The sequence below is a fragment of the Malania oleifera genome, chromosome 2 (assembly GCF_029873635.1).
Source record: "Malania oleifera isolate guangnan ecotype guangnan chromosome 2, ASM2987363v1, whole genome shotgun sequence".
NCBI classification, from domain to species: Eukaryota; Viridiplantae; Streptophyta; class Magnoliopsida; order Santalales; family Ximeniaceae; genus Malania; species Malania oleifera.
The window spans coordinates 144402304-144423351 of record NC_080418.1 but is presented as its reverse complement, the minus strand read 5'-3'; the positions used below and the strand labels follow the sequence as shown (position 1 = coordinate 144423351).

General features: G+C 35.1%; 1 protein-coding gene across 6 annotated transcripts; it reads left to right on the top strand.

The window, feature by feature from the left end:
• The first annotated feature begins 8946 nt into the window (after window positions 1-8946).
• LOC131147930 (copper-transporting ATPase HMA4-like) lies at window positions 8947-18642 on the top strand. Of its 6 annotated transcripts, none has more exons than XM_058097596.1 (10): window positions 8947-9137; window positions 10115-10404; window positions 11560-12305; window positions 12470-12941; window positions 13024-13191; window positions 14391-14645; window positions 15423-15545; window positions 15967-16452; window positions 17355-17760; window positions 18249-18642. In XM_058097596.1, the coding sequence occupies exons 2-9, from the start codon at window positions 10120-10122 to the stop codon at window positions 17745-17747; spliced, it is 2928 nt and encodes a 975-aa protein (XP_057953579.1). In that variant the 5' UTR covers window positions 8947-9137; window positions 10115-10119; the 3' UTR covers window positions 17748-17760; window positions 18249-18642. The 6 variants fall into 6 exon arrangements, with proteins under 6 accessions (XP_057953579.1, XP_057953578.1, XP_057953576.1 ...); XM_058097594.1 differs by lacking the exon at window positions 8947-9137 and adding an exon at window positions 9242-9390; XM_058097595.1 differs by lacking the exon at window positions 18249-18642 and having other exon boundaries at window positions 17355-18057.
• Window positions 18643-21048: the final 2406 nt, after the last annotated feature.

Genomic DNA, 21048 nt, shown 5'->3' with positions numbered 1-21048 from the left:
CATGGGAGAAAGCTAGTTGGAAATCATCCCAGAGTTGAGGTAAGGCTTTTTAAGCCATATTTGGTCTTGCACTAGTTATAAGAAATGTTGTGCGCATGAAAATACTGAAATTTAATACTAGGGGTTTTCAGTTTCGGAGTATTGGTCAGGGAACCCCTCAGGTGTTAAACTTGAATGCTTTTGGGTGAAAACTTTCTACTCAATATGCGGGTTTTTGACAGTTGAGTAAATATTGTATGCTTAGAAATACTGAACTTTAATTCTGGGATTTTTCATTTTCAGGGTGTTGAGTTAGGAACCCTGCGGGTGCGAGGCAATTTTATTAGGGGCTTTCCAGGAATCAGGTAAGGGGATAAACTAAGCTAGTACTGTTTGGAAAATGCTTATATATATATGTCTTATATTTGCAAAATACTGTGAAAATGATCGTATGTTGAGTATGTGGAAAATCTACTGTGTGGCATGAGTAAAAATGTTGTGTAATGCTGTTTTCTAGGAATGTGGATGATGTGGATTTTTATGATGGAAAAACCGGCGTACGGGCTGAGATGTTTTTGTATATATATATATATATGTGGATATGTTTGCAGGCGTATAGGCCGTGCTATGTGATTTGCCGGCGTACGGGCCGTGCTATGTGGTTTGCCGGCGTACGGGTTGTGCTATTTGATTTGTCGGCGTACGGGCCGTGCTATGTTAAAATGTGAAATATCGGCGTACAGACCGATGATTTTTATGATACATGTATATATGTGAAATGATATGATTGATGTGAAAATAAATGAAATGAGATATTTATGTATCACAGTTTCAGTATATGTATATGATATCAGAACCTGATTGGCTTGGTTTAGGTTAGCACTTGCACGGTATCGTTGCTATGTGTCCACGAACATGATATATGTGTTAACGCCGCTGTATGGAGTGGTGTGAGATTGGATGGTTGATGTGGTTATTTTCGAGAAGTGTGCTATTATTGCCCTTAGTGTACGGACCAGTCTGGGTAGATCCATCGGACTTACAGACTAGACTATCGACTTGGCAATGGTCGGCTAACCATTGTCAGGTCCCGCCTTCGGGCCACACAACCCAATCATGTGGGGGTAATACATGACAATAGCTAGTTAACCCACCAGGATGGTTTTTATGTTATTATTATTATGACATGAGTTGAGATATGTTATGAAAATGCAGTATGTTCTACCATGTTGATTTATATATATATATATATATATATATATGTGTGTGTGTGTGTGTGTGTGTGTGTGTGTGTGTGTGTTTTTCCAGATTTGATGAAACAGTACTAAATGTGTTATATATGATATATGTTGAACAAGAATTACTCATGTTACCACACACTAGTATTAGTTTATTTCCCTTACTGAGAGGTGTCTTACCCCTAAATTTCATTAACTTTTCAGGAGCCCCAGATAGGAGAGCGAGAAAAGCCCCGCAGAATTAGTGTTGTTTATCTGCCCTCTGCGAAGGGTAAGTTTTGGTAGGGACGGTTAGATTTTGAGGAAATTGTCTCTAGATTTATTTTTGGGTTGTATATACTGAGAGTTAGTGGTTGTAGTATTCTGGTATATGTTATGCACATTATGATGAGATGTATATGATTTTATACTTTCTACTGTGTAGGTTTCTGCTGTATGTTTTGTTATATCCCTGGTACCCACGGGTCCAGGTGGATGGTGACCAGCTGAGTTGGATTGTGGGATATGTAGTATTGATTTTATGATGATATTATTATTGAAAAAAAAAATATACGTGGAAAAATGAGCAGGTCGTGACAGAATCTGTCACTAATAGTTTCATCACTAAAAATCAGTTTTTTTTTTTTTATATAGTGTCTCCCTCTTCTGACCAATAAAATATTTGTGTACAAATAAATTACTTCTAACAAAAACTGATGTGTACACCACTATGCACAAATACACTCACGTATGATATGAAATCAAGCTCAATGTGAGAATGTGATTTTGTTAAAATATGTCATATCATATCTCTGTATAAAACTGTCATTTCATAACTTGACATAAAGTTGTTTGAATTCGGCATAAAGCCAGCTAAATTGTCATTTCATACTGAACTCGGCATAAAGCCGGCTGGACTGTCATTTCATAATTATATAAAAACCATCATATTTAAGCATACAATAATAACTGTTCTCATGCCACACGATTTGACTGAAAAATCATGCTATAATAAACTGCCCAAGGAAAATATATATTTTGCATGGTATGCTTAATTTCACCTATTTAATTTAATTCCATTATATTCTAAGAAAACTCAATATACTCAAATCCTTGCAGATTAATTTATTTCCAAAAATATTCACAAAAATTGGATATAATCAAATCCATGCAGTTTAATTTAATTCCAAAATATTCCCAAAAATCTGATATAATCAAATCCCTACAGTTTAATTTAATTCCAAAATATTTCCAAAAATCTGATATAATCAAATTCATGCAGTTTAATTTAATTCAGACATATTTTAAAAATAAAATCTGAACATAGATATAATTAACGTCACATGCTCAATTTAAATCGGGAATATTTTAATTAACATAAATCTAATTAAATTCATGTACTCAAATTTAATCAGGAATATTTTAAAATAAACCTAACATAATCAATTCCCCTTATCTTGGTCATGGAGTGGTGTCTACGACGTTCAAACGACGAATCCACTCCGGTTAAAGTGTTGAGGAACGGAGCTAGGACCTGAATATGATATTCGTTTTTTGATTTGGTCAGGAAATAGTCGAGATATTGAAGAGAGAGAGAGAGAGAGAGAGAGAGAGAGAGAGAGAGAGAGAGAGAGAGAGAGAGAGAGAGAATGGAGAAAGAAGGAGAGAGCTCAGGGTTGTAGAGGGGGGGGGGGTTCAAATCCAATTTCAATTTTGAAGCCGATACATTCCTATATATATAATCATTATATTATTATATTAGTATTATCCTATCACCTAATCTACATAAATGTATTATACTATTTATTTTATTCTCTTATTTAATTAATCACCTAATTAATTAATTTATTTATTAATTAATAATATTTTTTTTACACTTACACGTATATTATTTTTGGGCCGTTACAAATCCAATGGGTTGGATTTGGTTCAAATATTCTAGGTATTCAGGTTAAATCATGCATATTGTTTCTTACCTAAAGTATTAAATACCAAATTTAAAATTCAATATTTCTGTTAAAATTTTTAAAAAATTGGTACTTACCAATGAGCTATTCCAATTCTTCTACCTGAATTCTCCTCAAACTTCAAAACCCCCTCACTTTGCATCCTGAAAATCCCTAAATTCCCTCGACTCCAAATTTTGATTTCGAAACTTCGAAACTTTTGAATTCTTTCTTCTCCAGTCTACTCTACAACTCTTTAATTTTTCAACAATTCTCTCAAATTTGAATTCACACTGAATTGCAATAAGAACTCTCTAATTTTTCTCACGCAATTTCCTATATGCTTTCTTTGTGATTTTCTGTTTATGTGAATGTGTGAATATGTCTGTGACCCTTAGAACCTCTCTATTTATAAGCTTAAGGGGTTAACTTGGATTAAATATGATTGATCAATAAAATTTTAATTGATCAATCAAACTTAAAGCAAAATGACAAATTAATCAATCAAGGTTCAATTATATTTAACATGTCAATCGCCTCTTATTTCTGATTTCCTAACTGCTTTCTCTTTTGTGCATGTGTGCAGGTGCCAACATCGAATTTGGAGTCTAATTTTTTATTTTTTTTATTTTCTGTATGTTTTTGTTCTTTTTAATGCAAAGTTTATTTCCCTGTATTTTTTCCATTTTATGAAATAAAATTTTTGTCTAATTTTATTATATAAGCCCCAAATAAATTGAGGTATCTACATTATTTTAAGAGAAACTAAATGGTTGACTATTTAATTGCATTGAGCTGTATCGATGGTTGACTTATCACCTTATTTGACCAAACCAAATGCTTGGTTCTATTTTAACCAAATCTAGTGGTTAAAATAGGTTGACTCATCTATTTGAACCAAATCAGCCCATTTAACTACCTAAAGTTTGGCTTTATAATTTTTAACCAAACCGATTGACTCATTGATGATTGTCTCTCAGTGGACTTATGACACAGGAGAATGTTTTCAATATTCAAAGTCATTGACTCATAATCAGGACAATGGATAAAATTAATTTGGGTTAAAGTCTCAAATAGTCGAGTAAAGAAAGAGATATTGATAATCTAATTTGACTCTCCCATTGAATGTACATGACAAAATTATAATCAACCAAATTAATTTTAACATTTTAGATTGATTGCCTAATTCAAAAATTTCCAAACGAGTTCGTTCAGTAGCATCACCCTAATGGCTCACACAAAGATTAAAAAGGTGGCAAAGTTGTGGCTGTGGTTCTGTGAATGTCACAAGGGGTTCATGACATTCACTGCACTATTGGAAATTAAGCACAAGGATGGCCCATTGCCAAATTGTACATCCCATCGGATTCCCATGAATCTTCATATATTGGCAAATCTCGATTGCTGTGTTGATACCATATGATCGAGATATGATAATTCATGCTCACCACAAAACGTGACCACTCACATCCAAAACCCACTATGAAATTAATATTGCTCCATTCACAATTTCAGCATCACATGTCCATTACCACTGTTAGCAACAATAACTAACCTCTTGGCTCTTACTTTATATATATACATATACATACACACTATGCATGTGAAGGGTAAAGTGTGGAAGTGCTGTCAAGTGTCATCCCATATTTAGAAACAAGGAGGTACATGTGAAGCTTGCTAGGGAGATTTCAGTGAAACCTTTTTGTGTCAAAGTCACAGAGTCAAAATTTAGGATGGGTAAGAAGGAAGATAAGACAAAAGATGATTAATTTTTGTTGTGTGCATAACTTAGGCTTAGTATTGGCTTCTAATCAATTAAGAGGAGGGGGGATATGAAGTACAAGGATGAAATTAGTGACCACAGGTTTTAATTACTCAAAGTTAATTTATATCGCAGGTCACGGGTTCGATTTTTGGGAAGGGTGAGAGAGAGTATAGAATTGAAGAATCGTTACCTTTTTGTTGTGCACGTTAATGTTAGCACCGAAAAAGTCCATAAGTAGGCCGTATACACATGAATGAACATCAACTCGACCCAAAAGCTTAAGCCTATTGAGTTTTTGACCCAACCATGTATATAAGCATCCATTATCTACTTAATTTTGTTAATGTGGACAAACTCACAAGTGGAATTCTCAACAATCTCTCTCTCACTTGTAAGTTCCATTTGCTCTCCCTTATTAGAGTAAACCTAATTCTTCAATAGTTGCTCGAGTGGGCCTTACTACAGGGTTTAGTACGTCAAGAGAATTAGCTTCACACCTTGACTTTTTCTATAATGTTGCTCACTTAGAGTTATGAACCTTCAACTCTGATATCACTTGTTAGCATCGGAGGAGTCCATGAGTAGACTTGATACACATGAGTGAACACTAACCTGACTTAAAAGTTTAAACCTATTGAGTCTTGGACCCAATCATATATATAAGCACCCATTATCCACTTAATTTTTTCAATGTAAGACAAACTCACGAGTGGAATTCTCAACAGTTAAGCTTAGTATCGGCTTCCAGTTGTCCAAGAGAGAAAAAAGAAGAAAGCTTAGAGTGAATGAAAATGTGATCATGGGTGTTAGTAAGTACTCAAAGTTCTTGAAACTTCTATAGGTTGGCGAATTTACTTTTAGATATTAAGGTTGTTTTATGAGATCATGAAATTAAGATTTTAAATTTGAACTTGAAGTTTCAAAAAGTTTGTCGAGTATTGTGAGTTCCAAATCAAAATTTTAAATTAATGTCAATAGTGACATGATTGTATGTGCTTAGCCCTTATTTTTGACTGCACCAATCAAATTTGAAAAAATAAACTAAAAATATGCAACTTATGTTTTGATTTGCATATATTTAGATAATAAAACTGAGCATAAACTTATATGAAGTTTTTATCCAAATTAATGCAAATAGCTTAAATTCTTTTCTCGTTCACAAATGCAATGATAAAAATTCAAAATTGAAGAGTTTTAAAGATTAGGAGTGGCAATTTTTATTTACTTTGCGTAATTTTCAATTATATATATATATATATATATATTTTAGAAATTGGCTTGGAGAGATGTATTTTTCTCGAAGACATGGAAGTGTTTTATAAAGTTATGAAATTCTTTTCATGCTTATTATTTATACTTACATTGAAGTTACATTCAAGATTTAAATGTGGTGACAAATTTTTTCATACTATTGCAACCCAATTTTAAAAGTAATTAAAATATAATATTAATCATAGCTTGACTTGAAATAATTTTAAATTATTAAAATATGTACTTCATTTTTAGAAAGAGTTTTTTTTTTTCCTAAAGCAATATTCAAAAGAAAGAGGTTGTGTTTTTCACATTTTAGTCTTCTTTTTGAAAATATTATCCTATTTTTCTATTTTTCTATTGATAATTCAAATTTTTTTGGCTTTTAGATAATGGACCTTCCCTTCAAAACAATATGTTTTGTTTAACTTGATTTTATAAAACAATGTGTTATCACTTATCACTAACGCATATTGTATATTTTTGTGTTATTTTCTTTTGTCAGTATTGAGTTTTTAGAGAATTTAAAGATGATGTTATTTGTGATCTAAATTATTTGTTATAAAAATCATTTCACTTTATGGGATAGACCTATTAGGTGAAAGATCGTTCATTTTTAGTTATTGTACGTGTTAATTTAGTTATAAACATAATATTTATTTAAAACATAATCAAAATCAAAGTAAAAACCTTTTTTTAAATTATGTAGTTATTAATTTCAAAAAATTAAACTACTTTCTTTAAGGAGAGACAAATTTGGGAAAAGTTTGAACTTTGACAATCTTTTCAGTATAATTTGAAGTAATTTTTTAAGTTTTAATATTAATAAATCATTTTTTGTTTAAAGGATTAAAAAAAAAGTTCCCTTAAAAAACCTTTTTTGTTGATAAATCATGTTTAAAATGAGGCACTCACATTTATGTATGTCCATACCAATGTTTTAAAAGGTGAAGGCGTAAGGTGAGGCGTTTTACCCTCTGTGAGATGAGGCGTAAGCATTTTGGGATTGTATCTTTTAAATAATTAATAAATAAAATCAATTTATATATAGAAAAAAAATGTGAAAAATTTTAGAATATTGGAGAAAAATATTAAAAAATAATTTTTAAATATCATAGAGGCCAATTTTAACTAGCAAACACAAACAATATATCTTTTAAAAAATAAGCATGAGCCATAAGAAAAAGCCATATTAAAGCATCACAATGTTTCATCATTCAAGATTCTAAATTCTAAAAGCAGTTGCAGCTACCTTCAGTTTTAGAGACAGTGGCAGAGAGTATGAGAGGGTCACAAAGAGAGACGAGAGGCTGCAGAGGGTTGCTCTAGAGAGATGAGAGGTTCGAATGGGTAGTCGAAGAGAGATGAGACGTCGGAAGGGGTTGTCAGAGGAAAATTAGTGGTTGGGAGGGATTGTCAACTCATTGGAGAGAGACAAGAAGCTGGGGGAGTATTCAAAGCCAGACGCAAGCTTTAAAAGAGACGACAACTCCAAAGGGTTCATTGAAGGGAGAGGATATGTCAGAAGGAGTTGTTAGAGGCATATCAGAGTTTGGAAGGGAACGTCGACTAGTCAGAGAGAGATGAGAAGCTTGGAGGAATTGTTGGAAGCAATCGTTGAGTAGTCGGAGAGAGAGGAGGAGTTGGAGGAATCGTCGAAGAGATACGAAAGTTTGGAGGGAAGAAGATTCGTTGAGAGAGGGGGTTTTACCGCTCCAATTAGGCTGCATTTATTTATTTATTCTTTTTATATTCTAAAGCAGATGCTCCTGAAAGGCGTACGCCTTTCCAAATGGGGTGTAAAATGTGAGTTTTTCTCACTGAGGTGTATGCATATGAGGCTTCACGCCTAGGGGCGTTTTATGCTCAAAATGCCTCAAGGCGCACCTTAAGGACGCCTTTTAAAACATTAGTCCATACACACACAAAAGTTTCTAACTTTTTACCCTCTCTCTCATATGAATATTAATTTTAAAATTAAAATTTACTTTTATATTTGTAGAATATTTAAAAAATAAGCCCTAGCCATCATCATTTTCCCATCCACATGCTATAATTACTCTTGTATCATTTATACCCTATTTTATATTTCATTACATCATCATTATTTTTAATTTAAAAAATAAAATATTAATTATATTTCATCCCGTTCTTACATACCAAAACAAATCTATTGTGAGAGAAAAAATCTCTTTTTCAAGAGACTCAACTCGTCAAATCTTCGTATCTAATAAATGTACTATAGACACTAAGTCCCATCAAATCGTATGTGGATCCTATAATATGAGATTCATTAATTTGAGTGTTTTTATTAAATGAAAAGATCATGCTAGTTCATGATTCTTCCAAGAACCTAAATTTTTTGCATTATGCTATGCTTCGAGCATATGATGACATAGGCCTATACAGCAATGCTTAGGAGTATAAAAGTGCGAGGTCCACACCATTGTACCTAGTAAGGCTCGTGTTCACGAACTTGGGATTTTGAGTTTTTTCCTAATTTTTTTTCATCTACTACTAATTGAAAAAAAAAAAAAAAAGTGATTTCATTCCATAGTAGAATTCCATAGTTATTTTTAACTTAATTTTTTAAATTATTAAATTGCCCTTTTCAGTTATTTCTAAATTAAAAATAAAAATAAAAATTTTGGGTATCTACCTCGGTAAATTAAATACGGAAAGGGTAAACATGTAATTTCAAATGCAAAAATAAACCGCCCTTTGGTGGGTTTATCTTGGTGGGAAAGGCCGTAAAGGTATGAATATGAGACGTTGGATTCGAAAATTTGAAAAGTGGGGCCAACCTATAAAACCCCCAAACTCCTCTTTCCCGGAAACCCTAGCTTCCCTCTTCTGATTATCTCGTACCTTCTTTCACAAATTCCTCACCTTTTCTCAGCTTTTGCAGTCAGAAACCCTAAAACTTTTCGTAGCTGCTTCACGTGATCGTTTCGTACTCTGACGCCGAAACGTCAACAGGTACTGTACTGCCCATGCGCATTGTCTGCCATCCTCGTCTTTTCCCCTGTGACCGAATCTGTCTTTAGCTTCGTTTAAGGTGTGGGTCTTGGTTTGGTTGTGAATTGTGATTGATTTTCTTTTGAATTCTAAGCTTGGCCACGGCTTAAAAACAGCTGGGTTTTGAGAATTGAGATTCGCAGGGCCTCGTTTTGATTGTGGGTTTGTTGAGAGTTACGTTCTTTTAGCGGTTGAATTCTGAGTCTTGTTCTAGGTTAGCATGTGTATTTTTTTGGGTTGTTGAGCTGATAATTTTTTATGGGTAATCTGTAACTTTGTTCGGGATGTTTGTCCAGGTTTTAATTTTTATGGTCTTGGCGAGAGTTTAGAAAAAAAAAAAAAAAGATGTCTAATTTAATGTCTTTTCTAAACTGAATTTTCCCTTATATTTTGGTTTGTAATAGAACTCCGTAGTTGGTAATGAAATTAGAAGAGCACCGAATATTTCTAATTTAATGCCACTTTTATCTAATTTTCGCTGATGCTGACGGCCTTCATAATCAATTAGTTTGCCAGTTTATAATTTATGTGAAATTATACATGTTTGAATTTGATTGTTCATGCTTTAGTTACTTTATTTATTAATCTCACTTGATGAATTTGAACTTCTTTTCTTTCAAATTATTTTATTATTGTTATTTAGTTGTTTCTCATTGCAATGAGTCCTGGTATTAGAAACATGGTTATTATCATATAAAGTGAAGGGGAGGTTAGGCGCAACGGTAAGGTTGTCGTCATGTGACCTGGATGTCACGGGTTCGAGGCGTGGAAATAGACTCTTGCAAAAATGCAAGTAAGGCTGCGTATTATAAGCCCATTTGTGGTCCGCTCCTTCCCCGGATCCCGAATATGAGGGAACTTCGTGCACCAGGGTGTTTTGTTTTTTTTAATCATATAAAGTGTTGATAACGTGATGCTTTTACTCATGTTTTGTCTAGGCTTGATGCATTCGACAGCTAGAAACGGGGAGATGGAAGTTAATGGGAAGGATGATCTGAAGGTGCCTCTTTTGCAGCCTTCCGACTACATTGCAGTCACAGTTTCTCAACCAACACAGACAGAAGACAAGAAAATTAAGACAGTTATGTTCAAAATCAAGGGTATCAAGTGTGCGTCTTGTTCAACTTCCATTGAATCTGCTCTGGGAAAGCTTAATGGGGTTAAAAGCGTTATGGTCTCAGTGCTTGAAGGGCAGACTGTGGTCAGATACATGCCGGAATATGTTACTGTAAGTCAGTTTAAATGGTAAAGCTGGATTTCTTTCAAGTTATGTATATATTTTTGTTATCTGCGGGTAACCAACATGGTTTATTTCAAGATTGTGGAGTAAATTGGTCCTCATTTTTTTTTGCTTTTCGTTTTATTTTATTTTGTTTTGTTTTGTTTTTTTTTTCTTTTGTAATCTCACAGAGTTAACAATCTTTCTATCCAAGTTGTGTGGACACCTGTGAGGCAAGAAAATTTTAAGTTGTTCCATTTAGTTTCTAAGAAAATAGAGGAGAGGAAAGGAAAAGAACTGTTATATTGCACTCTTGTAAGGTTGTGATATTTTCAACTAAAATTTCTCATTCATCTGTTCAGTTTGTAGCTCTCTTCCACTTTTTGTATGCGCACGGAGTGTGGGGAATTAACACAAAATTCCCAAATCCTGCGAGAAACAAAATAGAGAGAAACACATGCCAAAGAAAAATCAATCACACGCGCAAGACAATATTTACATTGTTCGGAAATTTTGCCTACGTCCACGGAGTTGTAGGGATTTCACTATTATTAGGAAGAAAATACAGAGAGTGCCCCATACAATATTTTCTCTCGCTCTCTCTTTCTCTAGTTGTGACGGCCACACTTAACCCTAATCACCATAACAGCGAATTAATATCTTGCGCACAGCAATGGGCTACAAAATAGGCCCAAATTTTTTTCTCGGGGGCACCCCCACGACGCCCAAGCCACGGCGCTCATGGACTAAGCCTTAGGATTAAAATCTATCATTAAAAACCATACAACATTAATTTGAGTCGAGTCATCATCTGGATCAATACAACTAGGCTCCACAAAGCCCAACACGGAGCACCTGTAAAAACCCCTCACAAAAAAAAGAAAGAGAAAATACGCAAAATAAATGGCATCTCATGAGAATTTTGTTTGCTAAAATCATTAGAACTTGTTTGACTTCTATTCTTATGAAGCTTAAAGTACAACATTTTTTCCTTTTCAATGAGTTTATGAATGTGGTTATATAGTCACTGGGTACCACTGTGGAGCAACTCGGGAAAAATAGAGTTTCCTTTCTTGTTGTTTAGGTAGAGCTAATAGACTTACCTTAGCTGCATAATATTTAGCATAGGAAGCATTTACAAATTACAAAGAAATTTTGTTTCAGGCAAAAATGATAAAAGCAAGGGTAGAAGGTTCTGGTTTTCAAGTTGATGAGTTTCCAGAGTCAGATATAGCAGTATGCCAGATGAAAATTAAAGGAATGACATGTACCAGCTGTGCTGAGTCTGCTGAACGTGCCCTTTTAATGGTTGATGGAGTGAAGAAAGCTGTGGTTGGTCTTGCCCTTGAAGAAGCAAAGGTCCATTTTGATCCAAATGTCACTAATACTAACCACATCATTGAAGCAATAGAAGATGCCGGCTTTGAAGCCGATCTTATAAGCTCTGGTAATGATGTTAACAAAGTGCATCTAAAACTTGAAGGAGTGAGTTCTCTGGAAGATATGAATGTTGTTCAATCCTCTCTTGAGTATGGTGAAGGTGTGAATCAAGTTGAAATGGACATGGAGGGAAGTACAGTAACTGTTAGTTATGACCCGAACCTCACTGGCCCAAGATCTCTTTTGCACTGCATTCAGGAAGCTGGGCGTGGTACCAAAAAATACAATGCAACCTTGTTCCATCCTCCTAGACGAAGAGAAAGAGAGCGGGAGCATGAAATACAGATATATAGAAACCAGTTCTTCTGGAGCTGCCTATTTTCAGTTCCTGTTTTTGTTTTCTCTATGGTACTTCCAATGCTTCATCCTTATGGCAACTGGTTAGATTATATGGTGTACAAGACGCTCACTGTTGGCATGCTTCTAAGATGGATCCTTTGTACACCAGTGCAGTTTATTGTTGGCCGAAGGTATTGGTGTTTTTTAAAATTATTCCAGGGGAACGTTCCCACCTCTCCCCCCCCCCCTCTCTCCTTTTTTATTTTTATTTTCCTGCCATTTTAATATGAAAAGGAGATTAAGACAGATACTTCCATGAAACTAATTTGTTATTTGTGCTGAATGTTATTGTCAGGTTTTATGTGGGCTCGTACCATGCTCTGAGACGGAGATATGCTAATATGGATGTTCTGGTTGCACTGGGAACCAATTCTGCTTATGTCTATTCTCTGTATATAGTTATTAAAGCATTGACTTCAGAGGAATTTGAGGGTCAAGATTTCTTTGAGACTAGTGCCATGTTAATATCTTTTATTCTGCTAGGAAAATATTTGGAGGTGGTGGCTAAGGGGAGGACATCAGATGCATTGGCAAAACTGACAGACCTTGCCCCTGAGACAGCTTGTCTGCTTACATTGGACAGTGATGGAAATGTTGTCTCAGAGATGGAAATCAACACTCAATTGATACAAAGGAATGATATAATTAAAATTTTTCCAGGAACAAAAGTTCCTGTTGATGGGGTTGTTATAAATGGTCAAAGCCATGTGAATGAGAGTATGATCACTGGAGAAGCAAGGCCAATCTCTAAAAGACCTGGTGACAAAGTAATAATTTTTTCACTTCAGTTTTTTCTATTTTGGATATTTCAGAATGCTGAATGCTTAATTATTCTGTTTTTCATAATAGGTTATTGGAGGGACCGTGAATGAGAATGGATGTTTACTAGTCAGGGCCACTCATGTTGGTTCAGAGACTGCACTTTCCCAAATTGTCCAACTAGTGGAAGCTGCTCAGCTAGCCAAAGTACCTGCTCAGAAATTGGCTGACCAGATTTCTAAGTTTTTTGTTCCTATGGTGAGTTTGTTCATCTTCTTCTTCCCAGATTCTACAATGGATTGTTCTGTCTTTTCATTTTAAAGTCTGTACCAGTAGTTGGTTCTTTCTTTAGGCTGCATCTTCTTTTTCCAAATGAAAACAAAACTAAGGCTAGGATTGGGAAAAAATTTGCTCCGCATGAGGAACAAAGCATAATTGTTTGTACCAGAATCTTGAGGGTAGATACTTTATCCAGAAAAAAAGTTCATTCTTGGTTTGAATTCTTCTTGCAAATTTATAGGAGACACTCTTTATAAAATTCCCCCCACTGCTGTGCACCAAAAAAATGGTTCTATTAATCAGATTTCTATTCCTTTTTTTCAGAATTCTTGAGGTTCCCGTGAGTGATTGTTATACCTCTAATCTATGATGAGAAAATTTGTTCATTTCAGCAAGTTCAAGCAGGAATCAATCTCAAGTGATTTGACTGAAAAATTTTGAAAAATTCTCTCTCTCTCTCTCTCTCTCTCTCTCTCACACACACACACACACACACACACACAATGCAAGACATTCTCCCTTTAGATGCTAGTAAAAAGTGTCAGCTATTCCTGTTGAGTGCCATCTGTGGGGATGGTTTCTACATCTATTCTTGGAAAGCCTCATGTTATATGTGTCAAGGAAAATTTTGTTTTATTTCCTTGCGCAAATTGCTATTGTAAAATTGTCTGCTTGAAAATATGAATTGGGTGCAGCTGAGGTTCCCCCTAGACCTCCACTGGAAGACTATGCACAGGCGTATAATGGAAAATTAGAGAAAAAAAAAATACTATTTTAATATTTATGGGACTGCTGAACTTCAACTGTATTGTGGACTGATTGTAGTTGCTGATTAATATTATTCTATATATTTGTGGCTCTCATAGGTGCAGAAGCAGTGAGTGCCTTTGGTTTGTATGTGATGTTTCTCATCTCCTAGAATACAATTGAGGGAAATTTTCCCTCATCATGTAAAGTAGCTCAAAAAAGCTCATGTTCTTTCAAAATAAATTTGGGGTACTATTATCATATTTTTTGCAGTCCATTTTTTTTTGTTGATTTTTATTGTTTCACATTTACCCTGTTATATTAAGAGTGAAGAGCAGTGCAGATAATATAATTTTCTTTGTTAGTGTATAGTTTATTATAATTATTTTTTGGTAGAAAATTAATCATATGGTTTGCTCACCATATCCTAGGTCATTGTAGCTGCATTTTTGACATGGCTAGGATGGTTTATCCCTGGAGAAGCTGGTCTTTACCCAAAACATTGGATACCAAAAGCCATGGATGGATTTGAGCTAGCACTTCAATTTGGTATTTCTGTGCTGGTGGTGGCCTGTCCATGTGCACTGGGATTAGCAACCCCAACAGCAGTCATGGTTGCCACAGGGAAGGGTGCTTCACTAGGTGTGCTCATCAAGGGGGGAAATGCACTTGAAAAGGCACACAAGGTAAAGCCATTGTTTGGTAGCAACTGAACTGATTATTGGAATTTGATTTTAATATTAGGTTTTGTTTGATATTTTCTAAAAATGCCCAGGTGTCACTAAAGCCTTACCCCAACTATTTTAGTTTGAGATTGAAGAAATTGGTGCTCTTGCTTGTTTTAGTATTAGATAACTGGATCTCTGAGAAGGCTTTTGAAATTTTTAAGGGTTAAGGAGGTTAAGAATTTGTTGACAAAAATTCTGCAGTGTTTAGCAATTTCTGAAAATGGATTCAGTTTTTCTTCTGCTTTTTGCAGAGATGCTTTCTTCATAAAAGGCTGGTTGTTCATCTCTTTCATTTCATCTAGGTTGAATACTTATTACTAATAAATACTGCATATGATTGAATGGGTATTCAGAGTCATAACGGAGGCATCCCTCAGCATGATTCATTGATGCCTTTTTTTCTCATTATACTCTCTTTACTGTAACAGAGGCTAGGAACTAATTTTATTCATTTTGTTCAGTATAATCTTCTATTTTTGTTGGTGATCATGCCCAGAAAATAAATGACCCTGCATGTTTTATTTATGTTTATACATTGTTTATGCTTGCATAATTTCATTATAGTGGTGACAAATTTCTTATTGAAGAGTTCTTTTTCCATATTTCCCTCATCATCTAACAGGTGGGGGTGGGACTTAAATTTTAGATTTCTTTTTCATGCACCAGCTTGCCTCGCAGTTTTGATTCGCCTTTTTTAAATAGAATTTGGTTTTAAAATTTTTAAAAATTCTGTAGGTGAAAACAGTTGTCTTTGATAAGACAGGGACATTGACAATTGGAAGGCCAGAGGTAGTTGGTGCTGTGCTCTTTTCTAGTTTTTCAATGGAGGAGTTCTGTGAGATGACTATTGCTGCAGAGGTGAGTGTCAATGCTCTTTCGATATCAAAATTTGGGAATTTGGGTACACAGTATATGTTTCAGGCTAACTGTTGTACAAAGAGGTGAAAGCTTTTTCTGAAAATAATTTTTTTGGGTGTACATTAATTAGTTAAAAAATTAAAATCAATGTAATTTTTATTTCTTGTTTCATTTCTTTTCTTTATTTTTCCTCTTTTGTGTGGTCGGGGTCTGAAAATGGTCCATGCAACAGGTCAGCAGTTTCTGGTTCATTTATGAACAAGCTCCAAATTGTTGAACATGAATATTTCTTCATGTATGCTCGAATGGGAAAAAAAAAAAAACTAAGATAATTCAGGACCTAAATATTTGGGAATTTAATGCTGCTTAATGAGGCCAATAGTGTTAAATTTTCTTTTTCTTTTTTATAATATTTCTTCAGGCAAATAGTGAACATCCTATAGCAAAAGCTGTCATGGAGCATGCCAAGAGGCTGCACAAGAAGTATGCATCCCAAACTGAGCATGTCACAGAGTCTAAAGACTTTGAGGTGCACCCAGGAGCAGGGGTGAGTGTTAAAATTGATGACAGAACTGTCTTGGCAGGGAACAAAAGGCTTATGCGGGCTTTTAATGTCCCAGTTCATCCTGAGGTTGAGGACTATGTCTCAGAAACCGAGCGTCTGGCTCGCACATGTGTGTTAGTTGCCATTGATGGGCAGGTTGCTGGAGCTTTTGCTGTGACTGATTCAGTGAAGCCGGAAGCTAGGCGTGTTATATATTTTCTCCATTCAATGAGCATCTCAACACTTATGGTGACTGGTGATAACTGGGCCACAGCTACTGCCATAGCAAAAGAGGTTGGAATTGAGAAGGTGTTTGCTGAGACAGATCCACTGGGAAAGGCCGATAAGATCAAGGATTTGCAGGTAAGCAAATTTTCATTTGTCATCATGCGTGCAAAACTCAATGAGTTTTGAATCCCTTGGTAAATTACACTGTTCAGTGAGATGTGGGTGTGGGTGATAGAATCATTGTGTATATATATTGAAGAACCAATTGAAATGGTGATGGATGGGAGCAAGGAAGTCCTACAAAATAAAAGAGCTATATATTAGTGAAATATGGTGTTCAATAATATATGAGCGCTGAGTGCAGCATGAATAGGAATTTATTTTGAAGGCTTCAGAAAGGCCATTGAAAAAATAAAGGGCGGTCCATTCCAATCTAATATTTTGAAGAGTTTAATCCCCTGGCTATCTGGTGCAGAACTTTTTGGATTTCTGGAATATCAATTACATTGACAATATTTATGTCGAGTTATGTCTTTTTCTTTATATGTTTTTGTTCTCTTTACGAATGCATACTTAAGGGCATACATTAGTTTTATCTCTCATAAAAATAAATTATGTGTTATACAGCTTCATTTTGTTTTTTGATTTTAAATGATTCCAAGCTGTTGATTGTTGAATGTGCAGATCCTTTCTAAAAATATTTTAGAAATATACTCATATTACTCAAAATTGCTGATGTTGATCACCCTAACACTGCCATTGTGCTACCATGTGAAAAACGAATTAAAATATTTTTTTCTTTAATTAGAAAAATGTGGGGAATTAGAATGATGTAATTTGCAACTGAATGCTAGAGGTTTTGAAGCATTACTCTGAATTGATTGAGCGATGATGCTTTGGGTGTGAACAAATGATCCCGGTGTTAAAAACATTGCCTCATGTATTTTGGTTTTATGTATGATTATCCTATTGAAATTGCAAGTTTGAGCGGATTTGAGTGAACTATTTTTAACGTCTCAATTCGAAATATGATGCAGATGAAAGGGACATCTGTGGCGATGGTAGGTGATGGAATAAATGATTCACCAGCCTTGGCTGTGGCTGATGTTGGTATGGCCATTGGTGCTGGTACCAATGTGGCTATTGAAGCAGCTGATGTGGTTCTCGTCAAGAGCAACTTGGAAGATGTAATTACAGCCATAGATCTTTCAAAAAAGACTATGTCTCGAATCCTACTAAACTATGTTTGGGCCCTTGGATACAATGTGCTTGCCATGCCCATTGCTGCTGGGATCTTATTCCCCTTCACTGGAATCCGATTACCACCTTGGCTGGCTGGAGCTTGCATGGCTGCTTCATCCCTAAGCGTAATTTGTTCTTCTCTCTTGTTACAGTCTTACAAGAAGCCGTTCCACATTCGGGATGCTTGAGGGCATTTATCAGGTCAAGATCTCTTTTGATTCTTTCCCACGCCTTGCACTTTGCAAAGCCAAACAAGGACATTGAAATCTCTCGAAATCGTTCAGTGCCATGCACATTGCTTTAAGCACCAAGTTAAAAATTGTTTAGATAGCTGTATAGTTGCAGAGCAATCTCACCACTCAAAAAAAAAAAAAAAGGATAGTTGCAGAGCAAAAAAAGTAATTGTTATTGAATTGGAAAGAACTTTCATAACGCATACTTGATCATGTCATTGATTATGTCATTTACAATGAGATAAACTGCCAAAAAGTTTCATTATCAGTTTTCTTTATGCTGGCATTATACGTTCAAAATTTATATTACATCACATTGGGGCCACCTATCACAACAGAAAGAGGTAATGCTCTTTTTCTGTTTGAAGTCATGGGACCCTTTATGAATATGAACAAAGAGTCCAGCAAATTATGGAAAGGGCTCCTTTGTTGATAAATTTTATATTGTGTATGCAGACACTCCAATTTTGATCAAATTACACAATCCCAAATTCAACATGTGAACTCCATGCTCACTGTCAGAGTGTTGGTAGACTTTCAAATGGTTGCGTGCTCACCAGAGTCCCAGAGTGCTCATGCTCAGTTTTTGTTCCCTGTGGATTGAATGCAGTAATGGGAGTTCCCATTTGTTCAAGATTTGGGAAGTGAAATTACATGACATATATTCAGTTTTGACCCTAAAGCTTTCATTTCACTTGGACCACAGCCATGTGTTGTGATCCCACATGAACATTGTCCTAGGAGGATCTTAGTTATTGAAGGAAGAACAATGTTTTAATCTTGTAAGACATTTTTTATTGGACAACATCTCGAGATTAATAGTTAACAAATCTCACCAAGTTAAGGTCAACATTGTCATGTTTTTTTCGGTCCATTAAGACTTTATAGCATTTGGGTTACACAAAAAAATTGGTTTTATTTTCCATCACATTTTCCTTCTAACCCTATTTGAACTCAAGACGTCTAATATGAAAGCCCTAAACTTCACCACTAGGATGCCTCTTTTGAGACATCACAACTCCCTCTATGAAAGTGGATCCTCCCACATGAAAACAAGGTAATCCCGTTGCCCATGAAAGCATAGTCCCAAAGTAACCATTTTTGGAATGCTTGTCAGGTGATATTGATTTTAAAACCTTGAATGATAAAGCAAGCCAAGAGCAACTTCACGCCCTAGTTGATTTAAAAGAGAGAGATTGGATTAATATAAAGTTCCTACTGCTTTATTATTTAGATTGGACAATCCATAGTAAGTTGTTGATTTAGAGTAGCATAGTTATGGGTTGCTACAAATGGAACCTCATAGGTATTGTAAGCATTGTGCATTATATATCGCTTCTAAAAAGGAGAAGGCAAAGGACTCTATAGCCAAAATGAGGCTGTAAATAGACCTAATTTGTTGCTTAAGGCAATCACTAACTTTGTTTTAGCTCCAAGATTGAAAAGGTGACTTGGCCAAGCAAGTGCAAGAGAAGGAACGACATAAAGGAAGCAACAAATGTGTATAAGTTAAAGAGGCTATCATGTTTCTTTTAGTTCTAGTAGATTTTTCCAAATTAGTCATCAAAGGTTACATAAAGGTCCCCCAAACTCAAAAACCTTTTAAAAGGAATAGATAGTAATTGGATAGTTAGGCAATGATATAACAATATAATTAATAGGGGACAAGTCTTCACATGTTAAGAATAAGGGTAGGAAAAATTAAATAGAGATGAGGAAATCTATGATAATGAAAAAACTTATAAGTGTTCAATTTCCGCTGATGTTAAGCATTTATGCGTTCTTAGTCAAGATAGTGTGACAATTTATGCAAAAGCATTGAAATAAAACATTGATAGGGAAACTTAACCTTTTGCCGAATGTTAAACATGTGGTGGTGGAAGTCAAATAAATGCTATCAACAAAAAATTTGTTGTCCAAGTTAGGGACCCACTGACTACTATGAGCACATGCAATGTTGCGAAGTAGTTCAATTAATGGTTTAAAATTAAAAAGCATATAATAGTCCCACTATTAGTGCATGTAAACGAGAGATAGATGACCTCCTTTTTTGCTATTGTTTATAATAGTCATGTGGTAAAATATAAAAATAATAGCCCCCACGGGCATGGTGCGGTGGAAAGGCATCAACACGTAAGAAGGAGCATCGAGGGTTCAATTCCAGGTAGATACACTCACGGAACCAACGGTACCTGTGAATGGTGAGAGTTTACTCTGTGAGCCAGCGAGGACCGTGGATGGTGAGAGTTTGCTCTGTGAGCCAGTGGGGACCGTGGATAGTGAGAGTTCTCTATGAGCCAACGGGGACTGTGGATGGTAATGAAGATGTGTCCCAAGGGTCGAGTTGGCCGAACGTCCAACTGATGCACGGAAGTCATGTCCGCATTCAGACTATGAATTGCGGTGTTATCCTAAGAGGGGTGGGGGTGAAATGGGTATTTTTTTTAAAAAAATAGGTCCTTTAGGTTCTAGTTTTGAAAACGATAATTTCAAACTTACAGCTACCAATTACTACCTCAATCAATTTTTATTAATCAACTCAATGAGTAATTTTAAGTGTCTTTATCAAGCATACAATGTTACCCAATTACTCAAACATACACCAATTGATCAACACATACACAATATGATTACGCGGAATTTAAATAGAGATAAGGGTAAGAGAGATGCAAACTCGATTTTACGAGGTTTGGCCTACCCCAACCTACGTCCTTGCCTTAAATAACCCACTCAAGGATTTCACTAAATAATCCGCTCCTTTAACTAGGACGGAGCTTCCCTTTCAACCTGCTGCTTACAAAAGGCATAACTTCCTCCTCAATCCCGGTTCACAACCCGAACCGTGTATATAAAATAGAGATTACAATTTTTGCAATAACTCAAAAACACTTCTACACAAAACTCGTGAGTACAATTAAAACCTAATACATACTCATATGATAAAAGTTGAAGCTCAGTGTGTGAGTATGATATTCAATGATATTTCTTGAAATAAGTGATGAATGATTGTTATATAAAATATGTAGAACAAAGATGCTCCAACGATCTAATCAACTATACAATTTTTATAAAATTATTTGAACAACCAGTATAGTTCGGAAATCTAAATCAGATTTATGATCTTCACAAAAATTACTCGAACAATGGATTTTCAGTACAGATCAAAACTATAGCTTTTATCAAAATACCTAGTCAATAAGTTTTCTCTAGAATATTAAATCAGATATTTGAATAAATATGCTAAGATGAAATCTTT